Source organism: Coloeus monedula, assembly GCF_965178545.1.
Source record: "Coloeus monedula genome assembly, chromosome: 6".
Classification (NCBI taxonomy): domain Eukaryota; kingdom Metazoa; phylum Chordata; class Aves; order Passeriformes; family Corvidae; genus Coloeus; species Coloeus monedula.
Genome location: NC_138786.1, coordinates 63071203 through 63093744, shown reverse-complemented (window position 1 = coordinate 63093744; position 22542 = coordinate 63071203). Strand labels below are relative to the sequence as shown.

At 42.6% G+C, this 22542-nt stretch overlaps 1 protein-coding gene across 1 annotated transcript; it reads left to right on the top strand.

Annotated features, from left to right (window-relative positions):
- The first annotated feature begins 1658 nt into the window (after nucleotides 1-1658).
- Nucleotides 1659-22039, top strand: KLHDC1 (kelch domain containing 1). Its single transcript, XM_082282932.1, has 13 exons — nucleotides 1659-1870; nucleotides 4203-4273; nucleotides 5740-5857; nucleotides 6438-6556; nucleotides 8024-8102; nucleotides 8934-9017; nucleotides 9858-9941; nucleotides 14571-14629; nucleotides 16508-16620; nucleotides 17037-17109; nucleotides 20034-20118; nucleotides 20678-20730; nucleotides 21088-22039. The coding sequence occupies exons 1-13, from the start codon at nucleotides 1769-1771 to the stop codon at nucleotides 21260-21262; spliced, it is 1215 nt and encodes a 404-aa protein (XP_082139058.1). The 5' UTR covers nucleotides 1659-1768; the 3' UTR covers nucleotides 21263-22039.
- The last annotated feature ends 503 nt before the right edge of the window (nucleotides 22040-22542 follow it).

The following is a 22542-nucleotide window of genomic DNA, read 5'->3' as shown; positions in this document are numbered from 1 at the left end:
TTAGGTTGCCTGGAGCCTCCCACCAGAGATATAAAAGTATTCCAGTGTGAGCTGCAGCCTTGTGTTTCACTGAGCCATCTGTCTGGAGCTCTGGAAGCTATGCCCAGATCTTTGTCTCCGTCGCCTTCCGTGGCTTTGCTGGACATCACAGCAGCTGGAGAGTGACTGGAGAGAGCCCAGTGGTCCAGGATCAGCCAGCACATCTACCTGGATCCATGGAATTGTTTTGGTACACAGACAAACAGCTCATTTTCATGTCTGTCACTGCTCCACTGGCAAAACCACATCTCCAGAGACAGCACATTGCAGCTCTACCTGATGTATAGATCTACAGATAGTTTGTCTACTTCCCATGTTTTTCTTACCTCTTCCAAATGCTGACTCCTGCATTTTAACCACCATCCCAATGCACCATCAGTACGTGGCTTCATTTTAAGAGTTCAGGACAGGTGCTGATCACTCTGTCACCAGTGAGAGAATACCTGGAGCTGTGTCAGGGAGGTTTAGGTGGGTATCAGGAGAAGGTTCTTCCCCCAGAGGGTGCTGGGCACTGCCCAGGCTCCCCAGGGAATGGGCACAGCCCTGAGGCTGCCAGAGCTCCAGGATGCTCAGGGTGGGATTGTTGGGGTGCCTGTGCAGGGACAGGAGTTGGAGTGGATGATCCTTGTGGGTCCCTTCCAACTCAGGACATTCTATGATTAATATTATCAATTATTGATGGGAATAATTAATGTCTTCCCTCCTAGATCCAACAGAAGTGTATGCCCTACTGACACAAGAAAATCTTTACAATTACTTTCTGGTGCCCTTTTATAAGATGCAAAAGCGCTCATTTCTCACAAGTTCTCCTATCTCTGAAGAGCTGTACCTGTTTACTTTTGAATTCCATTAATTCCAGCTGGACACAGAGTTCAGCTGGAACTGACCCAGTTGCTGATACAACAGTGTAAGAACTGGAACTGCCCAACTGTTTAATTAATATCAGCTACCATTTCATATCTGCTGTTTCTGGCAGGAGCGTGGCTTGTCTCACCTTCAGAGACAGGGAGTTCTGCTGTGGTTGTCTTATCACAGAATCCACAGGATCATGGAATGGTTTGGGTTGGAAGGGACCTTAAAGCCCATCCCATTCCACCCCCTGCCATGGGCAGGGACACCTTCCATTATCCCAGGGTGCTCCAAGTCCCATCCAGCCTGGCCTTGGGCACTTCCAGGGATCCAGGGGCAGCCACAGCTTCTCTGGGCACCCTGGGCCAGGGCTTCACAGTCAGGAATTCCTTCCCAATATCCCATTTAAACCAGCCCTATGTCAGTTTGAAGCCATTCCCCCTTGTCCATCACTCCCTTGTCCAAAGTCTTAAACCCCGTCCCACTTCGGGACCCAGCTCCTCCTTCCCTTCTTGCCCTGTGGTCTGTGCTTAGCTCTCCTATTCTCGGTGCTTCTTTCCTCCTCTCGCGCACATTATTCACATCCTCCCGCATTATTCACATCCTCCCGCACGGTTTATTCCGCCTCACACTTCAGCCCGGCACTGCTGCCCAGCACCGGGGGCAGCGCAGTACTCTCCGTCCGCTCCCACCCCGACCCGCACCGGGTGCCGCCCCACACTTTGGACCCTCCTCGCTTCCCGTCCGCCCCAGGAGAGCGACCGGCGGCGGAGCCGCAGCTTCACCCGGAGGAGGCGGTGGCGGGACGCGAGCCCTGAGGCAGCCGAGCCGCTTCCTCCTCCTCCTCCTCCCTCCTCCTCCTCTTCCTCCCCCCCCCAAGATGGCGGCGGACCCCGCGGATCAGTTCTGCGTGGCCGAGGAGCGCAGCGGCCACTGTGCCGTGGTGGATGGGAACTTTCTCTACGTGTGGGGAGGATACGTGGTAAGGCGGGCGAGGACTGCACGGGGGCCGGGAGCGAGCGCCGGCAGGGAGCTCCGGGCGCGGGGAGCGGAGCCCCGGGCGGGGCAGGGGGGTCCCCCCGCCGCCCCTCAGCCCTCGGCGGGCGCCCGGGGCTGCGGCGCGGGCGCTGATTGGCTGCGGCGGCCGCGCGCCGTTCGAATGGCGGCGGGAGGCGCTGAGGGGACGGCGGCGCTGAGGGGATGGCGGGGACGGTGCTGAGGGGACGAGCGGGGGCCGCTCCGAGCGCCTCGTCCCGCGGCCCCTTCCCTGCGCGGGGAGTCCGCGATCAGCGCCCTCCTCCTGCCCCGTTTGCAGCCGCCTCCGTCACGGAGCACGTGTGGGGCGGGCTGGTGGAGCCGGTTCGCTCCCGTCCCCTTCCAGCGTGCCTTTCGTTCCTCTGCGCAGAGCGCGTCTCCCTTCAAGCCTTAACGGCTGTCATTTGTGGCTCTGTTTTTCCAGGATGTAATTCATGTTCTTGTTGCCGAGTCCCCGCGTTTTTTTATTTATTAGTAGCTGTGTGGTGCGTACACTGTGTTTTCCTCCTGTAGAAAGCACTGCTGTCACCTCGAAAACAAGCTGGTGGCAGGCTAAAACCCCCTTTTTTTTTTTCATTGAAAGAACACTTCTGATTCTGTCATAAGTAAATCCTCGTGTCTTTTAGCTCTATGAATTCAACCCAGAAGAAAGCTAAAAATGATACTACCTTAAATACATCCACTTAGTTTTATCTGTTATTTTTCTGTTTACATTTATCTGTTCATCTTATCTGTCTGTGCACATTTGCCATAAAACTGAAAATATCTGTGCTTGGTGTAATTCCTGGTCTTTATCAGGTGGAAACTCTTATTTCTGTAAACATGTTTCATAGTCTATCCTATCTATATTTTTCGTTGGCTAAGGTAACTTTAAAATGTTCAAAGCTTGTCCTTCCATACTCGACCAAAGAACTCTAGCTGGAGACTCCTGGATTTAAACTCCATAATACTCTGTATAACTAAATATCCCCCAAATCACTGGTAATCTTTAGTAATTTTCTGTGCTCTGGTCTTTAAAGCTGAGGTTGAACTAACGAGCACTATGTTTTCAAGGGGTTTTTAATAAAAAATTGTGCGTTCATGGGACATTTAAAACAGAAAATGTGTATTAAGTTTAGCAGATAAACTTTGCAAAAGTTCTGAGTAGTTTTGTGTATTTATCTGTTGGGAATATTATGAAAATTGTTGCTCTTTAAGCAGCCCTTTACTCAGATAAATCATTTTTCACGTGTTGCTGGTGACTCCGGCCCAGCAAACTTTATTTTTGGCATCGGTGTATTTGCTCAGGGCTGCTTCTGGAGCAAATTCTTGACCTCTGACATATCCAGATTAAATTGAGTCAACTTCTGCACGTTGCAGAAGCTGCCAGGAGTGTTTAACACCAGAGCAGAGGTACCTGGCAGAATAAATGTACCTAAAATAGGATGTACCTGCCTGCTTGGCACCTGGCAGAGTGAGAAAGTCGTGATAAAACATCATTGGAAGGCAGGCAATCAATATCAGTAACTGAATTGTCACTAACTACATTTCAGTTTTGTATTTAACTTCTTCACATTTGTTTAATTTTGATCCTATTTTTATTTCTTTACTGACTCTGGCTGCTTACTCACTGCCAGGCTTTAATTTCTTTTGAGTGCCAAGGCAATAATTAATGCTCTAGTTGTTACTCAGCATGAGTATTGCATTTTTTTGGGCTTCCTTGTCCTGTTTGTTGTTTTTCCTCATCATTATTTCCCAAATTATTTTTCCTTCTTAATGACCTCTGTTCGTGAGTCTTCATAAATATTTTTTTCCATAGAGGAATTAATTTTCTCCTGTATATTTGACATTTTGGTCTTTCAAGTTCCTTCCTTCAGCTGCTGCAAGTAACTTTTTGTGTTTTCAGTCCACTTTTTATATTCTATTTTTTTATTCTACATTTTTCCACTATGCCAATGGAAATGGCTCCTGATTAAAAGTATCTAAAACAAGTTTTAATTCAGCAGCTTCAAATCTGGTTGATGTTGTTGCACATCTTTTTTTTTTTTTTTTTTTGGCAAAATGTTAAGTTGGTCAATCTGTGCCTTTATTGAGCGGTCCCGAGGAGGAATTCAGTTGTTTATTTTAAAAATAAATTAGTTTTATGCTCAGAGCAGTAACACTGGGGTGTGACTTCTGCTCTGGTAGCTGATTTCCTTAAGATTATTCAGTGTTGCTAAGTAACATGGCTTGGCATTTCGTGTTCAGATGTATGGTGTGGAAAGCAGAACTGATTTAACGTTTGCACGTTCCTCTTTCAGTCAATTGAAGAAAATGAAGTTTATCTGCCCAGCGATGAGCTCTGGATCTATGACATGGACAGTGGGCTATGGCAAGTGGCACCATTTATATTTAATTATTACCTAAAGCTGATTTTTGCAGAGGTGTCACTGATCTGCAGCGAAAAGGCTTCAGTGACTTTGCTTACGTTAAATAGCAGGTGTTTAATGTAAACACTGAAGGACAGAGCTGTGCTGGCAAATTAACTCCAGGAAACACATTCATTGCTGAAGTCTAATTATTGTGTTCAAGGGAACGTTGGAAATGGTTGGCTCAAGGCTCTGTTAGCACAGGTGCATTTACTTGGCAGTTTATTTTGCCTTAGTTTTTCATGCATTAACTTTTAGGTTAGAACAGTTAAACACTGGGAACTCGGGCTCTTGATCTGGTTACAATTATGTATTATTTTTGGTATTAATTCCATATACATTGCAACTCAAAAATAACTCAGAACTTCCCCTTTTTCTCTTTCCCTCCACTTTCTTTTTTCCTCCCTTTTTTCTTTCCTTGCCCCCTTTTTGTTTTCTTCTTCCCTCCCTTTGTGTTTCCTTCTTCCCCCCCTTTGTGTTTCCTTCTTCCCCCCCTTTGTGTTTCCTTCTTCCCCCCCTTTGTGTTTCCTTCTTCCCCCCCTTTGTGTTTCCTTCTTCCCCCCCTTTGTGTTTCCTTCTTCCCCCTTTTTGTTTTCTTCTTCCCTCCCTTTTTGTTTCCTTCTTCCCCCCTTTTTATTTCCTTCTTCCCCACCTTTTTCTTTCTTTCTTCCCCCCTTTTCCCTTCTTTCCCTCTCTCTTTTACCCACTTTCCTTCCTCCCTCCCCCTTCTCCCCCCCTTCTTCTGCCCCCTTTCCCTCCTTTTCTTTCCCCTATGTCCCACTTTTCCCCCCTTTCCCCCCCTGTTTTCTCTTTTTTCCCCCCAATTCTTCCCACACACAGACCATGCTTTGCTGTCTCTTTCCTGTGGGACAGGGTTGCCCAAAACCCCCTGACCCTCCCTTGGTTTTCCCTGATGTCCCAGTCCAGCAGTTTGTGCTCACAGGGAACTGGGATCAGGAAAGTGATCTGGGTTAAATATAACTTTTTTTTCAGGGTTGTATTTAACCAGGATCTGCTTCTTCTCAGCACAGACAGCTGTACATGTGTAGCTGAGTGCAGGGCACAGCAGGAATGAGGGAGCAGGAGCCTCAGTTTTCCATTTCTGAATCACAGCAATGCCAGATTCTCATTTCGGGAATTCTTGGAGTTAATAGTATTTCCAGACTTTGAATAATTAATGTGTCAGCTCTACTAAAGCTCTTCTAATTTAAATTTCACCTTCAGAAAATCAAAATGTTTTATAAACACACAATATCCACCTGGAAATTCTCTTCCACCACAGGAGCCCAACTTCAGCTGTAGTTCCTAATCCTAGTTATGGCCCAAACTGTATTTTCACCCTTTAAGTCTAAAAATTCTGAATAAATCTATTTGGGATTGTTACATTTTGGCAGATTTGAAGGGGCTTAATGTATTTTTTAAATTGCAGGACAATGCACCTGATGGAAGGGGAGTTACCCACCTCCATGTCAGGGAGCTGTGGGGCGAGCATCAATGGGAAGCTGTACATTTTTGGGGGATTTGATGATAAAGGATACAGTAATCGGGTATTGTAGTCTTTTTTTTTTTCCATAACATTTGATTTTAATGAGTACTAATACTGACCTTGTTTATCTGATGTATTTATATTTGAATTAAAGAGAAATTTGAGGAAAAGCTTTATTTTTCTAAAACTTTCTGTATTTATGCCAGTGCTTTCCCAATTAGTTTTTTAAAAAAGTATTTTGACAACCTTGAGATTAATCTCTGAATATAACTTTTATTTTTATTCTTTGATAGCAATTCACTGCCTTAAATAATCAGGTAATAATTAAGGTTAAAATAGAGCTACCACTTTTCCTTGTAACTGAAAACTGAATTAACAAAGTAGCTGAAATCAGTTGTTTTATCATTTAATATAAATGAAGTCAGAGTTCATTCCTGACTAGAAAATCAGTGAAATGGAGCCTCTCATCAAACTTGCTGCCAATTCTCCTCCTTTAACTTCGTTTTTGTGGTGTATTTGCCATTGTAAGCTCACTGCCAGTTCCTCTTTTATTTCCTGACTTCTGGGGGTGGTGGGTTGTTTTTTCTGGTGGTGATTTGTGCTTTATACTGAAAACATTGTAATTTTTTTTTCCTTTCAAGCTGTATTACGTCAATTTGAGAACAAAAACTGGAACCTACAGGTGGAAAAAAATCACAAATTTTAAAGGTCAACCTCCCACACCACGTGACAAACTTTCCTGCTGGGTGTACAAGAACAGGTAACATGTGAAAAATATTTAACATGTGTTAATTGCAGAGAGAAAGTGTTAAAAAGTGAAGAGAACACAGGTTTGGGATGCAGGAAACTCTAATTTTTAGCTTGACTTGCTGTAGGATTTTCTAACAGCTTTGCACCAGAATTTCCTCACATGTGAGCTGGATTAATGGTAAATAAAACCCCACTTTAGGAGAGGGTTGGAATATTTAGGGAAAGTTTGTGGAATGCTTTGAGACTTTAGAAAGTCACTATGCACTATTTCATGGTTTTAACACATTAAAAATCAGTATAAAAATCACTTTCTCTGTTCTATTCATTATTTTAAGCATTAAATTATTACCTGCAATAAATACATTTAGTATCTTTTCAAGGATTTTAACAGCTGACAGTTCCAAATGCATTTCAGTGATTTTCTTTGTCTTGCAAGAACTGAGTCAGCCTGGACATTTGTGGTGCAAAAGTGACTGAGCGTGTTTAGAAAATAAACAGAGTTTGCCTAAACAGAAATACTCCAGGTTTTGTGTTTATTATGGAAAATGTTGGATAATGAGGCATAAGTGATCACAAGAAGGTGCCATGTCAGTGACTTGTTACTAAAGCTCTTACAAACAAGTCAGAATATGATATATAGTGAACATTATCAAATGGAAATGATTTATCTCTTTCTGGACTCCACATCTAAAGAGGTTTTGCAGGAGCTGTGCAGTGCCCCTGGGTGCTGTATCTTGGTTTTGTAATTCTCATTTAACTGCAAGAGATAGGAAAATACAGATATTTGAACAACTCCCCAGCTGTTAACACGAGATCATTCAAAACCAAATGCATTTATTCAGAGTATTGGGTCATCTGCATGCTGAGAAAATCACCTCTTTTAGATGATAGAGTGGAACCTTTCCATTTAAAATGGGATTACTTACGGATGGCCCTTTTCTGGGTGGAATATTGGGCTGGGAAGTGTGTGAGGATCCTTGCCATGGGAGATTGCAGTAGTGCTTGGTTGAAAAATCTCATTTTAAGATTAAAAAAAAAAAGATTTTTTTGTCCCAGGCATCTGTGGGACAAACACTGGGAACATCTGTGTACAACCTTTGGCAAGAAAATACAGCAGAAACACAGGAATTTCACTGGAGAAGGGCAGGAATTGGAGCAGAAGGAGGCATTTCACTGTCCTGGGTGTTATTTCCCATTTTTGCCTGAAAACAGCACTTCAAATAAACTTTGGAGAGAGGAACAGAGACTTTGAGGTGTCTTGAATTATTTCCTTGTGTGAGTTTCATTCAGGTTTATTGAGGGTGTAGCTGTGACCTTCACCTCATCAGGGTTTGCATCATCAGGTACAACACAAAATGTTTTCATTGTTTATATTATTGCTAGTGCAGTAGTAACCCAAAATATTAATTATTACAGCTTAGTCATCTTAATCTTGTTTACAGAGCAGCTCAGTGAACTGGTTTTTTTGTTGTTTCAGGCTAATCTATTTTGGGGGTTATGGCTGCAGGAAGCACAATGAGCTCAGTGATTGTTTCGATGTCCACGATGCATTTTGGGTAAGAGATTTGTCCCCATTCCCTCTGATTTGTCCTTTCAGATTGAGGAAAAAAAAGATCCTGTTCATCATCCTTGATGAGTATGAAAATTTGTCTGGTTTTTCTTTTATTTGTAGCATCAGCAGAAATGCAAATTGGGAATCTTTTAAGATTTGAAATTCCAGGTATTGCACGTTGGGAGTGGTGGTTGTTCCACATATTCCAGGTTCCCAGTGCTGGGCTTGGAGTGCAATGAATTAAATGCTGTCAAAGCAGGAAAAAGGCAGGATTTCAATCTGAAAGTGTAATTTAAAGCTTGAACTCCCAGAAAATTATGTGATTTATTTCTTTGAAGTAACACCAGGGAATTTGTAGCTTCCCAAGTCTAACTGACAAATACTCATAGTTAATTTATTGAATTTGTTCTCCAGAAAGGCGCCTGGATTATCAACTTTCCTACAGTAATTTCATCTAATTGATACAAAGATGACTGATCAGAGCATTGACAGGAAGCTCCTGATATCAAATGGTAAAGGTTGACACACAGGAATTAGTATTTTTACAATCTATTTATTTCTCAGTGTGTTACAATAAAATTGAGAAGGTGAAATTTGTCTGCTGCAGTGTCTGATGTTGGGGCCCAAAGCCAATTTTCAGATGTCACCAGCCTGAACATCCCTGAGCACTGCTGACCTTCAACTGAGTCTAAGCTGCTGCAGCATTATTAAAAATATCACCACATCTTCTAATGAAGTTTATTCTCTGTTTTAACAGATCCCTTCTAGGTTTGTATCCTTCAATAAGCAGAAAGATTTTTAAATAAAATTTTTTTTTAAATTTCTTCTTTTTTAGGAAGGACAGATATTCTGGGGATGGCACAATGATGTTCATGTTTTTGATACAACCACACAGACATGGTCTCAACCAACAATTCGAGTGAGTGGTTTTTAGTCTCATCTCTTGACACAATTGTGATTTTACTGAGTTTTGAATAATTACTGTGCTCTAGACATTGATACTGGCAAAAGTAATTTGAAGGGACACCTTCCACAATCCCAGGGTGCTCCAAGCCCCTTCCAGCCTGGCCTTGGACACTTCCAGGGATCCAGGGGCAGCCCCAGCTTCTCTGGGAATTCTATTCCAGGGTTTCCCCACCCTCACAGCCAGCAATTCCCAATCTCCCATCCATCCCTGCTCTCTGGCAGTGGGAAGCCATTCCCTGTGTCCTGTCCCTCCATCCCTTGTCCCCAGTCCCTCTCCAGCTCTCCTGGAGCCCCTTTAGGCCCTGCAAGGGGCTCTGAGCTCTCCCTGGAGCCTTCTCCAGGTGAACATTCCCAGCTCTCCCAGCCTGGCTCCAGAGCAGAGGATTTGGAAAACTGTATCCATGTACAATTAACATGGATAACCTGTCACAGATAACAGGAGATGAAAATATTCTATAAAGTTCCTAAAATCCAGGTGAGTTTATGTAGGAACTCAGTAGAAATTGTATATTTTAGAGTATCTGACAGTATTTTATGGTCTTTACAAGATGTTCTAAAATTCCTATAAAACCAAATGCAAAAACTAAAATTACCATTGCAAAGTAAAAGCCAGTTTTGCCACCTTCAGTTCTGATTTACACTGGGAGGACTTCTTGACATGTGGATATAACATCAAATTTTAAGATGTGATTTCCAGAGGTTTTAGTGGCAGTTCCTGATGATTTGTACATCAGAAAATACAACTGTCCAGGAGATTTGCTGATGTTCTGAAGGGTTATTTTGGTTCTTTCAGGGTGGAGATCCACCTCAGCCTCGAGCAGCTCATACATGTGCTGTGCTGGGAAATAAAGGTTACATCTTTGGAGGACGAGTGCTGGTAATTAAATATTTTCTTGGCAGTCATACTATTTTCCTGGCAGTTATTTCTTTTTCGTTTTGTAGTAGGAAAAAAATCCCAAATGTCTTTGGCCTAACCTGGATGTTCAGGGCTTTGAATCCAGGATGCTGCTTGTCATCACCCTCTACAAAAAGAAGAGTATATCTGTCTGTAATGTTAATGATTGTCCCAAAAAAAGGTAAAACATAGATGACTACATGGTAAATAACAGATTCGAGTTGGCTTTATAATTTAATTTTGCCCTTTTTTGCACGTAAGTGACTGAAATACAGATGTCTGGAAGAGGTAATAGACAAAAGGATGCAATCTGTGCATATTTAATTTAGGCCTGGATTGTGGCTGTGTGATTTTAACTCTTCCTGACTCTTTTTAACTTAAAAAAGCCATAGGCATCACCCCCCTGATTATCTGTACCTAAAAAACATGAAGCCACCCCTGGTAGGCAAGGAGATACTCAAACCTCTCGGCAACACTTGGAAATTCTCCAGTGCTAATTAAAGGAGATTTTCTACTCAGTTCTTCTCTGCTGAAGCATTAATATAAGAAGAGATTCTGTAAGGCAAGTTAAAACCCTCCCAGTTTAAGTTACTGTGCACTCTTGTATTTTATTTTTAATTTAAGTCTTTAGCTCTTTTCACTACAGCTGATTTTAGAGCCTTTAATCCTACTCAGCTAGAGGATGAGCCTGGATGTTTTCTATCTCTACTCCAGAAAGTGACAGTGAAGAAGCTTCTGAAAGCCCCCAGTGCTGAGTTCCTGTAGTTCTGTTCTAGACAAAAGAAGGAATTAGTTTGGGAATGCCCCACGGTGAACATGTGCCAACTCCACCTTGGAAAGCTGCCACAGCCTCACGCCCTGTATTCCCACGTCCTGGCAAACAGCAGTGTAAAACTGCACTTTGTTCCCCATTCCCTGTTTTTCCTGCTGTGACATTGCTTTGGCAAACCTGCAGTGCTTCCACTCCTGCTGCTCAAACAGAAACCCGCCCCACACACCAAACAGGGGCAGAGTGACCACACCATGTCCAGCCACTTTCCAGTCTCAATGGCTTCCCACAACTGCAGGAGGTTTTTATTTAAGTGCCTTTCCAGAGCAAACAGAAAAGAAAGTAATGAAAATTGATCCTGTTTGTTCTTGCCATTATGTGACCTTTGATCTCTGGAATTGTTGCTCAAGCCTGAGAGAGCTGCACTCAGCACCTTCCAGAGCTGTAGGTCTGGACAAACTGGGTTTGCAAATAACTGATGGAAATAAAGAGATTGGAGAAGAGGTTGGAAAATCAGGGTTATCCATGCTCTAAGTGAGCCCTGTGCCTCTGCCCTGCACTTGCTCTGTTCTCTGTGCTCATAACTGAACCCTTGCTGACCACAGCCAAGTCCTGCTCCCCACTCAGGGAGCTGAGAGGGGAAAGAACCCAGCTGAGAAGATGCAAAGGTGCAGCCCAGGCCCTCCTGCCCTGCCAGTTATTCCTGAACACTTCCAAAGCCTCCTTCCCTCAGGGATTTGTCAGTGAGGGCTCTGTGCTCACCTCAGGGTTGCTGCACTCTTGAACTGCTCTGTAACTCAAGCTGGGGTTTCATGCAGCCTCTGCAAGTGAAATTACAATTTAGCTGGAGCTCACCTGCCATTCCTCCACTGTGCTGCTGCATGATTAGATCTGCCCTCAGAGGATTTGCCCTCAGGCTTCTGTTTAACTCTGTTTGACACTACAGGATTCAGAAGGCTCTGATCTGAAAAGGTTTTTCTCTTCAGCTTCCTTAAAAACTTGCCAAATTTCAGTGAAACCACTTGGGAAAGTGTGTCAGAGAAGAGTGAAATTGTGGAAAGCTGTATTTAATTCTGTAGGAGAGCAGCGAGTGTAATTTTCACCTTGGTGATTATTATTGATCTATTTTCTATCCTAGAAATAAATGGAAGGAAACATAAAAAGGTGAGGGAACATTCAGTGGGGCTTGAGGAATTAATGTAAGTCGTGAAACGAGAAAGCTAAAGACAGCAGAAAAACACTTAAATTTCCTGACGCCAGCAGTAATTCCTCCCCAAAGGATGAAGTTTTGCTTTTCTCCAGAAATTAAGGAGCAAATACGGGGTTGCTCTGCTCCTCCTTCTCCTTCTAGTTCACCATAATACAAATCTTCCCAGGGAAAAGGCTCTGCAAGGAACCAGAAAGGGCCAGGAAGTGTCATGAGGCTTCTCCTATTCATCTTTCTGGGAGGAAAGGGCACCTTTTTCCAAACTTGGAGCTAGAACTGGTAAAAGAAGATGATGATGATGGTGATGATGAGAATCAGTTGTACCAGGAATCATTTGAAAACAGGCTCAGAAGTGTTATGTGGACTCAGTTCCTTCAGGTAAGCCCCTGGCAAAACAGGAATGGGAGAAAGTGGGAAGGAAGGAGAGTTAGTCCAGAAGTTGATGCAAGTCTTATGTTTGATTTAAGTGGAAAATTTTCATGTTGAGAATGAAGTAATAAACCAAAGTCTTTGCAGCAGCTCTTCACACATCTGGTGCCTTAATGTAAGCGTGTTTATATTTTCTGTTACCCCTCCTGTCAGCAAAGCTCAGAAGATTCCTGGAGCTGCAGTCCTTCTCTTGACAAAGCTTGGAGCTGGAATAGCTGTTTGATTGTAAATGCAGGAGGGAGAGCTGCAGAATTCCCTGTCCCAGCAGTGAATAATGTCACCCTTAAAGCCTTTCATCGTGCTCATCCTGAGACAAAGCAGGTCCTGCTTAACGTGCACTGGGCTGCAGAGAAATGGACTTGCCCGAGATAAGCAGGATGTCTCAGGAGCCCTCGTAGCTCAAAGGGAAATGCAAACCCTCTTAGGAGGCTTGGTGCTCTTAAGCCAATTGAGAATCATTTTAGGATTGGCAGCAGAATGATTAAATACAGCAGGAAGCAGAAATGCAGGAGAACTGTGTGGCAAGTGATGATCCCATAAACTTGTGTTCTTTCCAGCTTCCCAAAGAAGGGTTGGGTGGAAAGGTGCTTTTATTTGTTAAAGCCATGTTAAAGGCCTGAATCTTGTCCAGCTGGTGGTGTTTTGAATTCAAAGTGAGGTTGCTGTAATTATGCATCTGTCCAGCTGTTGAATCATGAGAATGTAAAGAATTTAATACATTGATTTCCCAGGCACCATGAAACTGAGAACTTCTCCATCTTCTACCCAATGCCTAGGAAGGGAAGGTCAGCGAGGAGGTCTCAAACAGGATCCTCTTGAAACCTTAAATTTCAACATAACAGCAGCTTTCTTTGATATATATCATTCATATCAAATTGTATTACTCCAATATGATTGAATATTTTCAGTTGTAGAGGCCAGGATGTTGGGTTTTCCCCAGGAGTGCAGAAGATCCCAAGTGCATTTTGCTTTTTGCTTGGATGGTTTGGTCCTCATCCCCTTCAAAGCCACCAGAAGGAGCAGGAAACTGGATAGACTTGTCATGGAAGACAGATCTGTTCCCCTGGCTGTCAGCTGGACCACACCTTGGTGTTTTTAATCACCCTCTTGAGGGATTAAATGTCTCAGGCAATGCCCCAAACCCTCACAATCTGCTTGTCTTTATCCTGTTGCCCTCTCCAAAGGCATCCCAAAATGCTGGTTACCATTCCCTTCCCAGGACAGCAGGGTTAGCAGTACTTGGGCAGAGGAGGCCGTAGCATTCCTGAAAACCTTGCTGTTCCCCAAAATCCCTGAGAGACTTCCCAGAGCTCTGCTGGACAGCTCTGGAAGTCCCTCAGACTCCCTCCTAGGGGTAAAACCACTGCTTTCAGCCTAGTTCTGCCTCAGAGGATCTGCAAGCTGGAGAAAGGCTTTTTCTAATAGATCTATGGACTGCCCAGGGAGAAAAGGAGTTGGAAGGTAAGGCAAGATGCATTTCCCTACTTCCCAGATGGTTTTTGTAGTCCCCAGGGGAATCACAGCTGCCAGTCAAGCAAGGAAATCCTTTTATCACCTTCACCACCCCCAAGGCAGTCAGAGACTTCATCTCAAATCACAGGCAGATAAGCAAGTGGAAGGATTTCTGATTGGATTTTATGGCAAATGCTAAAGGGTCCTAAAACCTTGTCCTTGCTGATGATCACTTTGTAAAAGGAAAAGAGGGAAAAGCACAGACAATGATGGACTTTTAATGGGAATATACTGAGTACAGCACTACCAGGATACTCCAAGGAGTAGTGGCCAGACAGGAGGATACAAACTTCTGATCACGATGTCAAGAAAAATAACATGAGGCAACAATAGGAGAGTAAAACACCTTCTGCATTTCCCTGCCAGGAGTTCTGTGGATGGAAGTTAAATACATTTGCAGGAATTGGATAAATATAACAAAGTTCTTCACTATTAAAAGCTAAAATTGGCCCCACAGTGCTGTTGCATGACTGGAAATATTCCTGACAGGCACTTTCCTGAGAGTTGCATGGTTTTTGTGAGGAGAAAAGCTTTTCATCTGCCACATAATTCAGATTTATATTAAGGCACATGGGTACAGATTTCTTCAAAATATTGGTACTTGGAATATTCTGTCCCAGGAAGGCTTCACTGAAATGCTTTGTTTATTGTTTGCTTAAAATAACCCGAGTGGGATTTTATTTCTTTGTTTTAGCAAACCAGAATGAATGATTTGCACTGCCTGAATTTAGACACTTGGACTTGGTCTGGAAGGTAGGTTTGCCTCTGTAACACTTCAAACTGAATTTAGAAGATGGAAACATATTGTTAAATAGTTCCAGAGCCTATTCCTGCAGCTTTTCCAAGAGGAGAATGAGGGTTTGGGGACTGCTTTAACAGCTGCGAGGTTGTGATTTCAATTGAATTTAATTTGCTGGTGGTTACTAAGCTTTTCCTGCTCTGCACCAAAGCGTTGATGACGCTGTTTAAAGCACAGCATGGAGTGATTTAACACCCTCATTTTCAGGCTGGGTACATTTATCCATATGGAATTCCAGGTTTGAGGGCTTTTTGAATGCTGGGTTTACTGTCTGTAGCTGAGCTAATCACAGCACAAATTGGGGAAGGGCCTCTTCCATAAAAGACCAGGAAATCCTAAAAAATGAAGACTTTTCCAAAATTCAAGTTATTTCTGTATTGTGATCCAAGAACAGCTTGTAAGATTTATCCATGATTTAGTATAGACTTGGATCCCTGTAAATTTAGGAATCTTCTGTTCAGCTATTGCAGCATCTCTGCAAAGAGTCTTTGAGAGACTGAAAAGAGTGATTTAAGACTAAAAAAAAAAAGATTTAAGCTATTGGGGAGAAAAAAGAGTTTTCACAGTGTGTGCTGCTGTTGGCACCTCACAGGAGATAAAGTGTTCATATTTATTCGTTATGTATTTCATCTCTTAATCACAAAAGGAGCCAATAAATAATTATTAGTAAATTGAGATTTTATTTCCTAACCAGCCAAGTTTTTTTTCTTACTCAACTCTACACAGCTTCCTTAAGGAACTGCATAATATGAACCCACTAACCCAGGATTATCATCCAGCAGGAGATTGCAGGATTTATTTTAGCTGCCACTACCCAGAAGTTGCTTTCCTTACCTTGAGCTCTACTAAATTGTCATTCAATATCAGGTTATTTCTGGTAGTGGGATCATTTCTTGTGCATGAAAATTGAAATTTTATCACTGATCAGTATCTGTTTTATGGGGTTTTTTAACCATCAAAGCCCAGGCTGCCCCTTGGCCAATTTTAGAAGCTTCTTTTCCAAAGCAGGCACTTGGATTCAAACAAACATTGCAACTTGGCCTCAACTTCAGTGCCAAATTTAGCAGGGCACTTCGCAATCCCTGTTGAATTCTCTCTGATCCCTCAGCCTTTGCCTCCAGAGGGAAAACTCAGCAATTCCCAGCAGGGAGATCCCTCCAGTCCTCACCCAAGGCAATTCTGGGCACGGGGCAGCTGCTCCAGAGGGAGCCACGGACAATAAATCTCAGTTGGGTTTGTCAGGACCTGGATTTCTTCACTGGGTGCAGAGGGAATTCAGATGGGTGTCTGCACTGCTCAGGCTGAGCTCACATCTGTGTGTGAGATGTTACCTCAGGAAAGTGGAGTTAAAAAAACAACCAAAACTGGTTTTTCGGGATATCAGCATCTTTACTGTTCACATTCTCAAGCAAACCCAGCTAAAATAAAATCAATTTCAAAGCAGCTCAGCTGGAACAGATTTCAAATCTGCATTTTGATGATATGAGATTCTAATAAACCTACATCTGTTTTGTACTTAGGAAATCCCCTCTTTACTAATATTTATTTCAGAGTTGAAGGTTGAAGAGCTGGTAGCTTTGGGATGAAAGGCAAAGCCACGATTCTTGTGTCATTTAAATTCATTTTCCTTGGAGTGGAGGGGCCCCTGAGGATTCATGAAATTTTTTCTCAACTGTTTCCCTACATGTACATGCAGTTTACTTGGGTATTTAATCTGGTTTTTCTCTGGGGAAATATCCAAAGTTGTTCTAGGACAAACTGAAATTTTCTGCCAAGTTGATTTTCAGCTTCATTTGAAAATTTGGGGGTTTTTGTTTCTTTATTTCACCCAGGATTAATATCAGTGGAGAGAAACCCAGAGATCGCTCCTGGCACACGCTGACTCCCATAGGGGATGACAGACTTTTCCTTTTTGGTGGACTAAGCTCTGACAATGTTCCTTTGAGTAAGTAATTTAGAGATTATTATTCCACTGTGCACTTCAACTCATGCAGACAGGGTGTGGGATAGTCTTACAGGAGTTCCTTTTGTAGAAAAGGCAACTTGTTTTCATGAAAAAACCTGGAAGTAGCAAAAATAATTTTAAGACAAAAATAATAATTTTACAGATAAATCCACTGGGAGAATTTTCTCAGTTTACCCAGAAGAAAGATTAAGTGTGTTTTAATTCCAGATTTCAGTGCAGTGAGGGTTCTGTGACAACACTAAATTACAAAGAGGGAAAAGATGCAGCTTCATGAAGTGATGATGTTACTGTTAGCTAAATAAAACATGCTCTTAGAACACAGAGCTGTTTGTGTAGATAAAAAAAGGTAATTCTTGGTCCCCAAAACCCCACTAATAAGTGTTCTTACATTGTAGGTGATGGTTGGATCCACAGCATTGCAACAAATGGATGGAAACAGCTCACCCATCTGCCTAAGAGCAGGCCTAGGTACAGAAACATAAATCCTGTGTGCTGAAATTGTATTAGGTTTAAAAATTAACCAATTTTTAAAGTATTGAACAGTATTTTTATGCAGTGTGGTTGAATAGTTTGCTTTAACACCTTATTTGCCTTCATACCTCATTTTGTATTTGTGTTTCTGTTATCACTGATGCTTACTTGCATGAAAAGATGTTTTTGTGATGAAGGATCTGGGTGTCCAACTAACCTGGTGCTCTGTAGCCAAATTATTGTTACAAAACCATAAAAATTTGTGGAATTAATAACCAAGGAGAATTATAAAATTATTAATTAATGTTGAATGCATTTTTAGACACAGGGGAGGAGAGGACCATGAAAAAGTTGATGCAAATTTCAGGGTTCAAAAGCAAAACTGAGTGTTAACAGCGTTTGAAGCATTATCTGTGTTTCTAAATTAAATGCTGTCGCCCTGGTTTGCTCTAGATAGTAAATATTCAGGTTTTCATTGAATTCATTCTCTGCATTCACCCAGGAACTCTCAGCACAATTTTCTGTCGTTCTTTTCTGATACAAAAATGTCCAGTTCTGGTCTGCTTCCTGCCTTGTGTCTGTTACTGAAATATCTTCACCTCCATTCATTTTTTTCCCATTTTATACTGTTCTGGGCTGTCTTTTAAATACAACAGCCACAGCTAAACCAACTTCTCTGCTTTCTTACACTTCAGACTCTTTCAAGCCCAAATAAACTCAGATCTCAGCCTCACCAAATATTTTCTTTTTATGATTACTGATGTTTTCTTTTTATGATTACTGATATTTTCTTTTTATGATTACTGATGTTTTCTTTTTGTGATCTTTATTTAAGGGCTGAGGAGTCCTTAAATACAGCACATCAGTAGCAGCCAGGGGTCTGTGTTCAGTTCTTTAATTTCCTAAACCTTCCCTGTGACATGATTTTTACTGGAAAAGGCTCAGGAAGGGCTGGGATGTGCTGGGGAGCAGCCCCAGGAGCAGCAGCTCAGTAACCTCTGTGCCCTGCTCTGCAGTGGGGCTGGGATCAGGAGCTCCTGAGCCCTCCTGGGTGGTTCCCAGGCAATCCCAGGGCAGATCCCACAGTGGGATAGGAGTGGAGCTGTGTCCTGGCTCTGCTGGCTCCTGAGGGAGCAGAGCCTTTGGGTCACATCCTGGCAGGAGTCTCTGAGCTCCCTCAATTCCAAACATGGGTCTCCGCCACCTGAGGATTTTGGGATTTGGGTTTTAGGGCTGAGCACCTTTCATTGACCTCAATCTTTATAGAAGTAAAGGACCTCCCCTCCTTCAGCCAAACCCCAAACCTCATTAACCTTGTTCAGGAACTCAGAGAATCTTAGGGTGGGAAGGGCCCTCTGGAGATCCTCCAGTCCAAATCCCCTGCCAAGGCAGGGTCACCTGGAGCAGGTGACACAGGGATGTGTCCAGGTGGGTTTGGAATAGCTCCTGGAAACCTGGATAACAGGAGCCATACAAAAAACCTGTCTGTACATTGAACTAGTTAAGTGTGAAGTACTTTTGCCATAATTGTATTTACTGCAGGGTCTCTGCAGCTGGAAAAGCTTTAAGGCAGTTCAGTTGCTCCTGTGACTTAAAGTGCAGGGCAGTAATACATACATGTGTACTTCTTTTATATATTTCTCTTCTTTTGTAATACATTTCATTGGTGTCTTTTGCTGATGCTTCTGCAGCTCTGAATCCCTCCCTAAATTCTGAAGAGAATAATTTCCTTCAACCTTCAGTTGTAGTAATTTCTAAAAAAACTGCCTTCTTGGGTGATGCTGAATTGGTAGAAAATACTGTTCCTCTTTCTGTCCATCAGTTGTACTTCAGCCAACGTTTTGCATGCTGGGTTTAAATAGAGAACAAACTGTTTAACTCCTGGATTCCCAATGTTATCATTCCCATGTAATGCTGTTGCTGTAGCTGGAAGAGCCCTGTGTGATTTCAATAATGTGCTCTGTTAGAATGTTTAGGTGATAAGTTAGAGCAGCCCATGGGAGGACAGAAACTCTCAGGCAGTAGGAAAAGCCTCAGGTTGCGAGCTAGGATGTCACCAGAATCAAGGCAGGAAAGGCTTCCCAGTGTTCTCCGTGACCAAGCCCAGAGTTTCCCTAATGCAGATCAGGCAGAGACAGATCTGTCCACAGGTATGAGGAAGGGAAAAGGTGAGGTACCTCCTAAGGACTGATGTGAATGGAGAAAGAAAGGGGGAACGTTTATTTTTGCATGAAACTTCAGTGGTGCATTTGATTTTGGTTCAGTAGCTCTAAAGCCGATCAGCAGTGGTGATAGACCAGCAGAAAAATCTGATGGTGAAAAATAAATCTCACGAGGGGTGGCTGCTGAAAGGGCAGAAGCTTTGTGAAAAAGAGATTATAAAGTCAGGCTTTGCTTTTGTGGGGTCTTTATTGTGTATCATAAAACTTCCTTGGTGTGATGTAAGTCATCGACTCACAGAAAGTGATCCCAGGAATCTTTTGGGGAAGTGTGAGACTGCAGCAGGATAACTGGAGATCCAAGTGCTCAGGGATCCGTGTCAGTACTGAGAACCCCCCAGTCTGAAAGCCACGAGATTTGTACTTCTGAATCAAAGAAAGTGGAAAATTGCCAAAGGAAAAGCTTGGCAAAAGCTTGGTTTGTAGAGTTGTCTAAAAATTTTCCACTGTGGTGATAAGTAAGACAAAGTTTGTATGCCCAGAGTACAGAAGAGTCAAATAATGACAAAATACATTGGTCTGTATGAAAATAACTCTCATGAGGTGGGGAGTCACATTGCTCTCTCCTTTTATATTATTAAACAAACAAGTGACATATTTTAAGGTACTATTTTTTACCTCTGAAATAATGGCTTGGTCTTGCTGATACCACACGACTCCTTGTTTCTTGGGCACTCATTGTGTTTCTGGTTTTATTTCCAGGTTGTGGCACACAGCCTGCCTTGGACAGGAGGGAGAAGTGATGGTGTTTGGTGGCAGCAAAGATGATTTGCTTTTTATGGACACGGTCAGTAAACTGAACAATAAATCCCATCACTGGGATAGTTATAATTGATGTAAAATCGTGGAATGCTTTGAGTTAGGAGGGACCTTAAAGTCCATCTAATCCACCCCCCTGCCATGGGCAGGGACACCTCCCACTATCCCAGGTTGCTCCAAGCCCCTTCCAGCCTTGCCTGGAACACTTCCAGGAACAGGGAGTCCAAAATATCTCTGAGCAAATCAATTCATAAATATATTTTTATATAGGATTTTAATTAAAAAAAAAACAAAACCAGATTGAGACCTTGGCTCAATTTGGTAACTGAAACCATTATAAATTACACATCACTGAGAAAATTATTATAGTTTACACACCACTGATTGCACTGAGGAGTCCCCACCTGAGGCTTTCTGGATGGAGAGAATAAAAAGGAATTTGTAATTCAGATTCCTTCTAAATAGTTAGTCAGGTATAATCAGTTGTAAGTCATGCACGTGGTAATAAATGTGACATTAATCTAGAAAATACCTGAGGTAGAGAAGCTGTTTGCCATTCTAATGGTTCTCATTTTTCTGTTGTTCAGGGTCACTGCAGTGATTTGTTGATATTTCAGACTCAGCCTTACTCCCTGCTCAGGTGAGTTGGAGTTACAGAATCCCAGAATGGTTTGGGTTGGGAGGGACATCAAATCCCATCCTGTTCCATGGGCAGGGACACCTCCCACTATCCCAGGTGGTGCTTCAGCCACATACTCCTGCAGAAATGGGGTAAAATACCCAGTTGCCTCCTCAGGAAATTCTTGAACCCTTCAGTGTGTGATGCTGCACAGCAGTTTAATCACTGGTGCTGTGTAATTCCCTGCATGTGCACCCACAACACCTGTAATTAACACCTGTAATTAGTGCACATCACCAGCTTTTATTAGGTGTCATTTGTTAGAATATAAACCATTTACTTCAATTTTTTTTTCTTTTTTCTGTTTTCCTTCCTCAGGCTGTGTCTTGACTGCATTGGGAAGAATGCAGCTCTCTTGGAGAACCAAATTCCCTGCTTGCCATCCAAACTTCTGCAGGAAGTGCTGAAAAAAATCACCTTTTGGGCTGCCATGACCCACAGGCAGGAGAGGAAAGCTGAGACTGAGAGACAAAGCCAGCTCCACTCCACATGAACCAGGGCAGGGAGATACTGGGACACCTCAGAGTGGTTTGTTAGTGAACTTTGCTGCTGTTCCAGAACAGCTCTGTATTAAGCTGGGTTTTTAAGTGAAGTTTGACAGCAAATCCTTTTTATGGGAATCTCTTGTTTCCTGCGTTACGAAAAACTGATACAACTTCATTTCTAGATAATTGTTCACCTCTGCTGTCGTGGTCTTGACCATACAGCCCACACAACCTGTTCTTTTGGAAGGGGACATGATGCATTTCAGCTGGATAAAATATGGTTTAAGTCTAAAAATCCTCTTTGGCCTTATCCCATCAGCCTTCCCAAAAAGATAAATTCAGCTTGGTGTCTTGGGGACATTCACTCTTTGTCAGTCCTAAAGGTAACGAATTTGCCACCACCACCACCACCAAATCTTGATTCCACCAGCCTCTGACCAAAATCCAACCATGGAGCCCCACACCTCATGCTCCAAGTAGGAAAATCCATCAGGGAATTGTGGAACTTGGAAGAAAAAGCTGCAACGAGCAACATCACCTGGTCTCTATAGGAAAACTTCCGTTCATCACCTGGTTTTAATGTTTCTGCCATCAGGAAGTCCTTTTGGAAATAAGTTGTATATTGTATTTTGGATGTGCAAAGTTTCTATTTCATTCTTGTTTAAAAAAAAACCAACCAAGTTGCTTATTTATTGTTTAAAAAAAAAAAAAAAAGCAACTGTAGTACTGGTTATTTTTCTGTTTCAAATATTTAGTTAACAAGAGCACAGTCATTAAAATTTTATAGAGAGTTGAATCAAGAGGCATTTTGACAAATTTCTGATGATTTTGCAATCTGTAAAAATTAATTACTTGGGGAAAAGAGATTTGGGGGGAGCACATTTGTATCAAAAAGGCAGTTTTGTGACTGGGTATTTTAACAGCCTCATTTTATGTGCTGAACTCCTTCCCCTCCTTTTTTGGGGAGGGGGAGTTCAGATGCCCCCTTGAGCCCCAAGGTTTGATTTTGGGGGAGATTCAGGTGCCCCCAAGGTTTGATTTGGGGGTTTGGGATTGCTTTGGTGGGTTCAGATGCCCCCAAGGTTAATTTGCAAGGGCTCAGGTGCCCCCCAGGTTCATTTTGTTGGGTTCAAGTGCCCCCAGGGTTAATTTTGGGAGGGCTGAGGTGCCCCCCAAGTTTAATTTTGGAGTTTCTCAGGTGCCCTTATGGTTAATTTGGGGAGGTTCAAGTGCCCCTGAGGTTAATTTTGGGGTTCTTCAGATGCTTCCAATGTGAATTTGGGGGATT

Coding starts and splice junctions, on each gene's coding strand:
- KLHDC1 (XM_082282932.1), top strand. CDS start 1,769: ATGGCGGCGGACCCCGCGGATCAGTTCTGCGTGGCCGAGGAGCGCAGC. Junction 16,621..17,036: donor CTCTGACAATGTTCCTTTGA/GTAAGTAATTTA, acceptor CTTACATTGTAG/GTGATGGTTGGATCCACAGC. Junction 17,110..20,033: donor CTGCCTAAGAGCAGGCCTAG/GTACAGAAACAT, acceptor TTTTATTTCCAG/GTTGTGGCACACAGCCTGCC.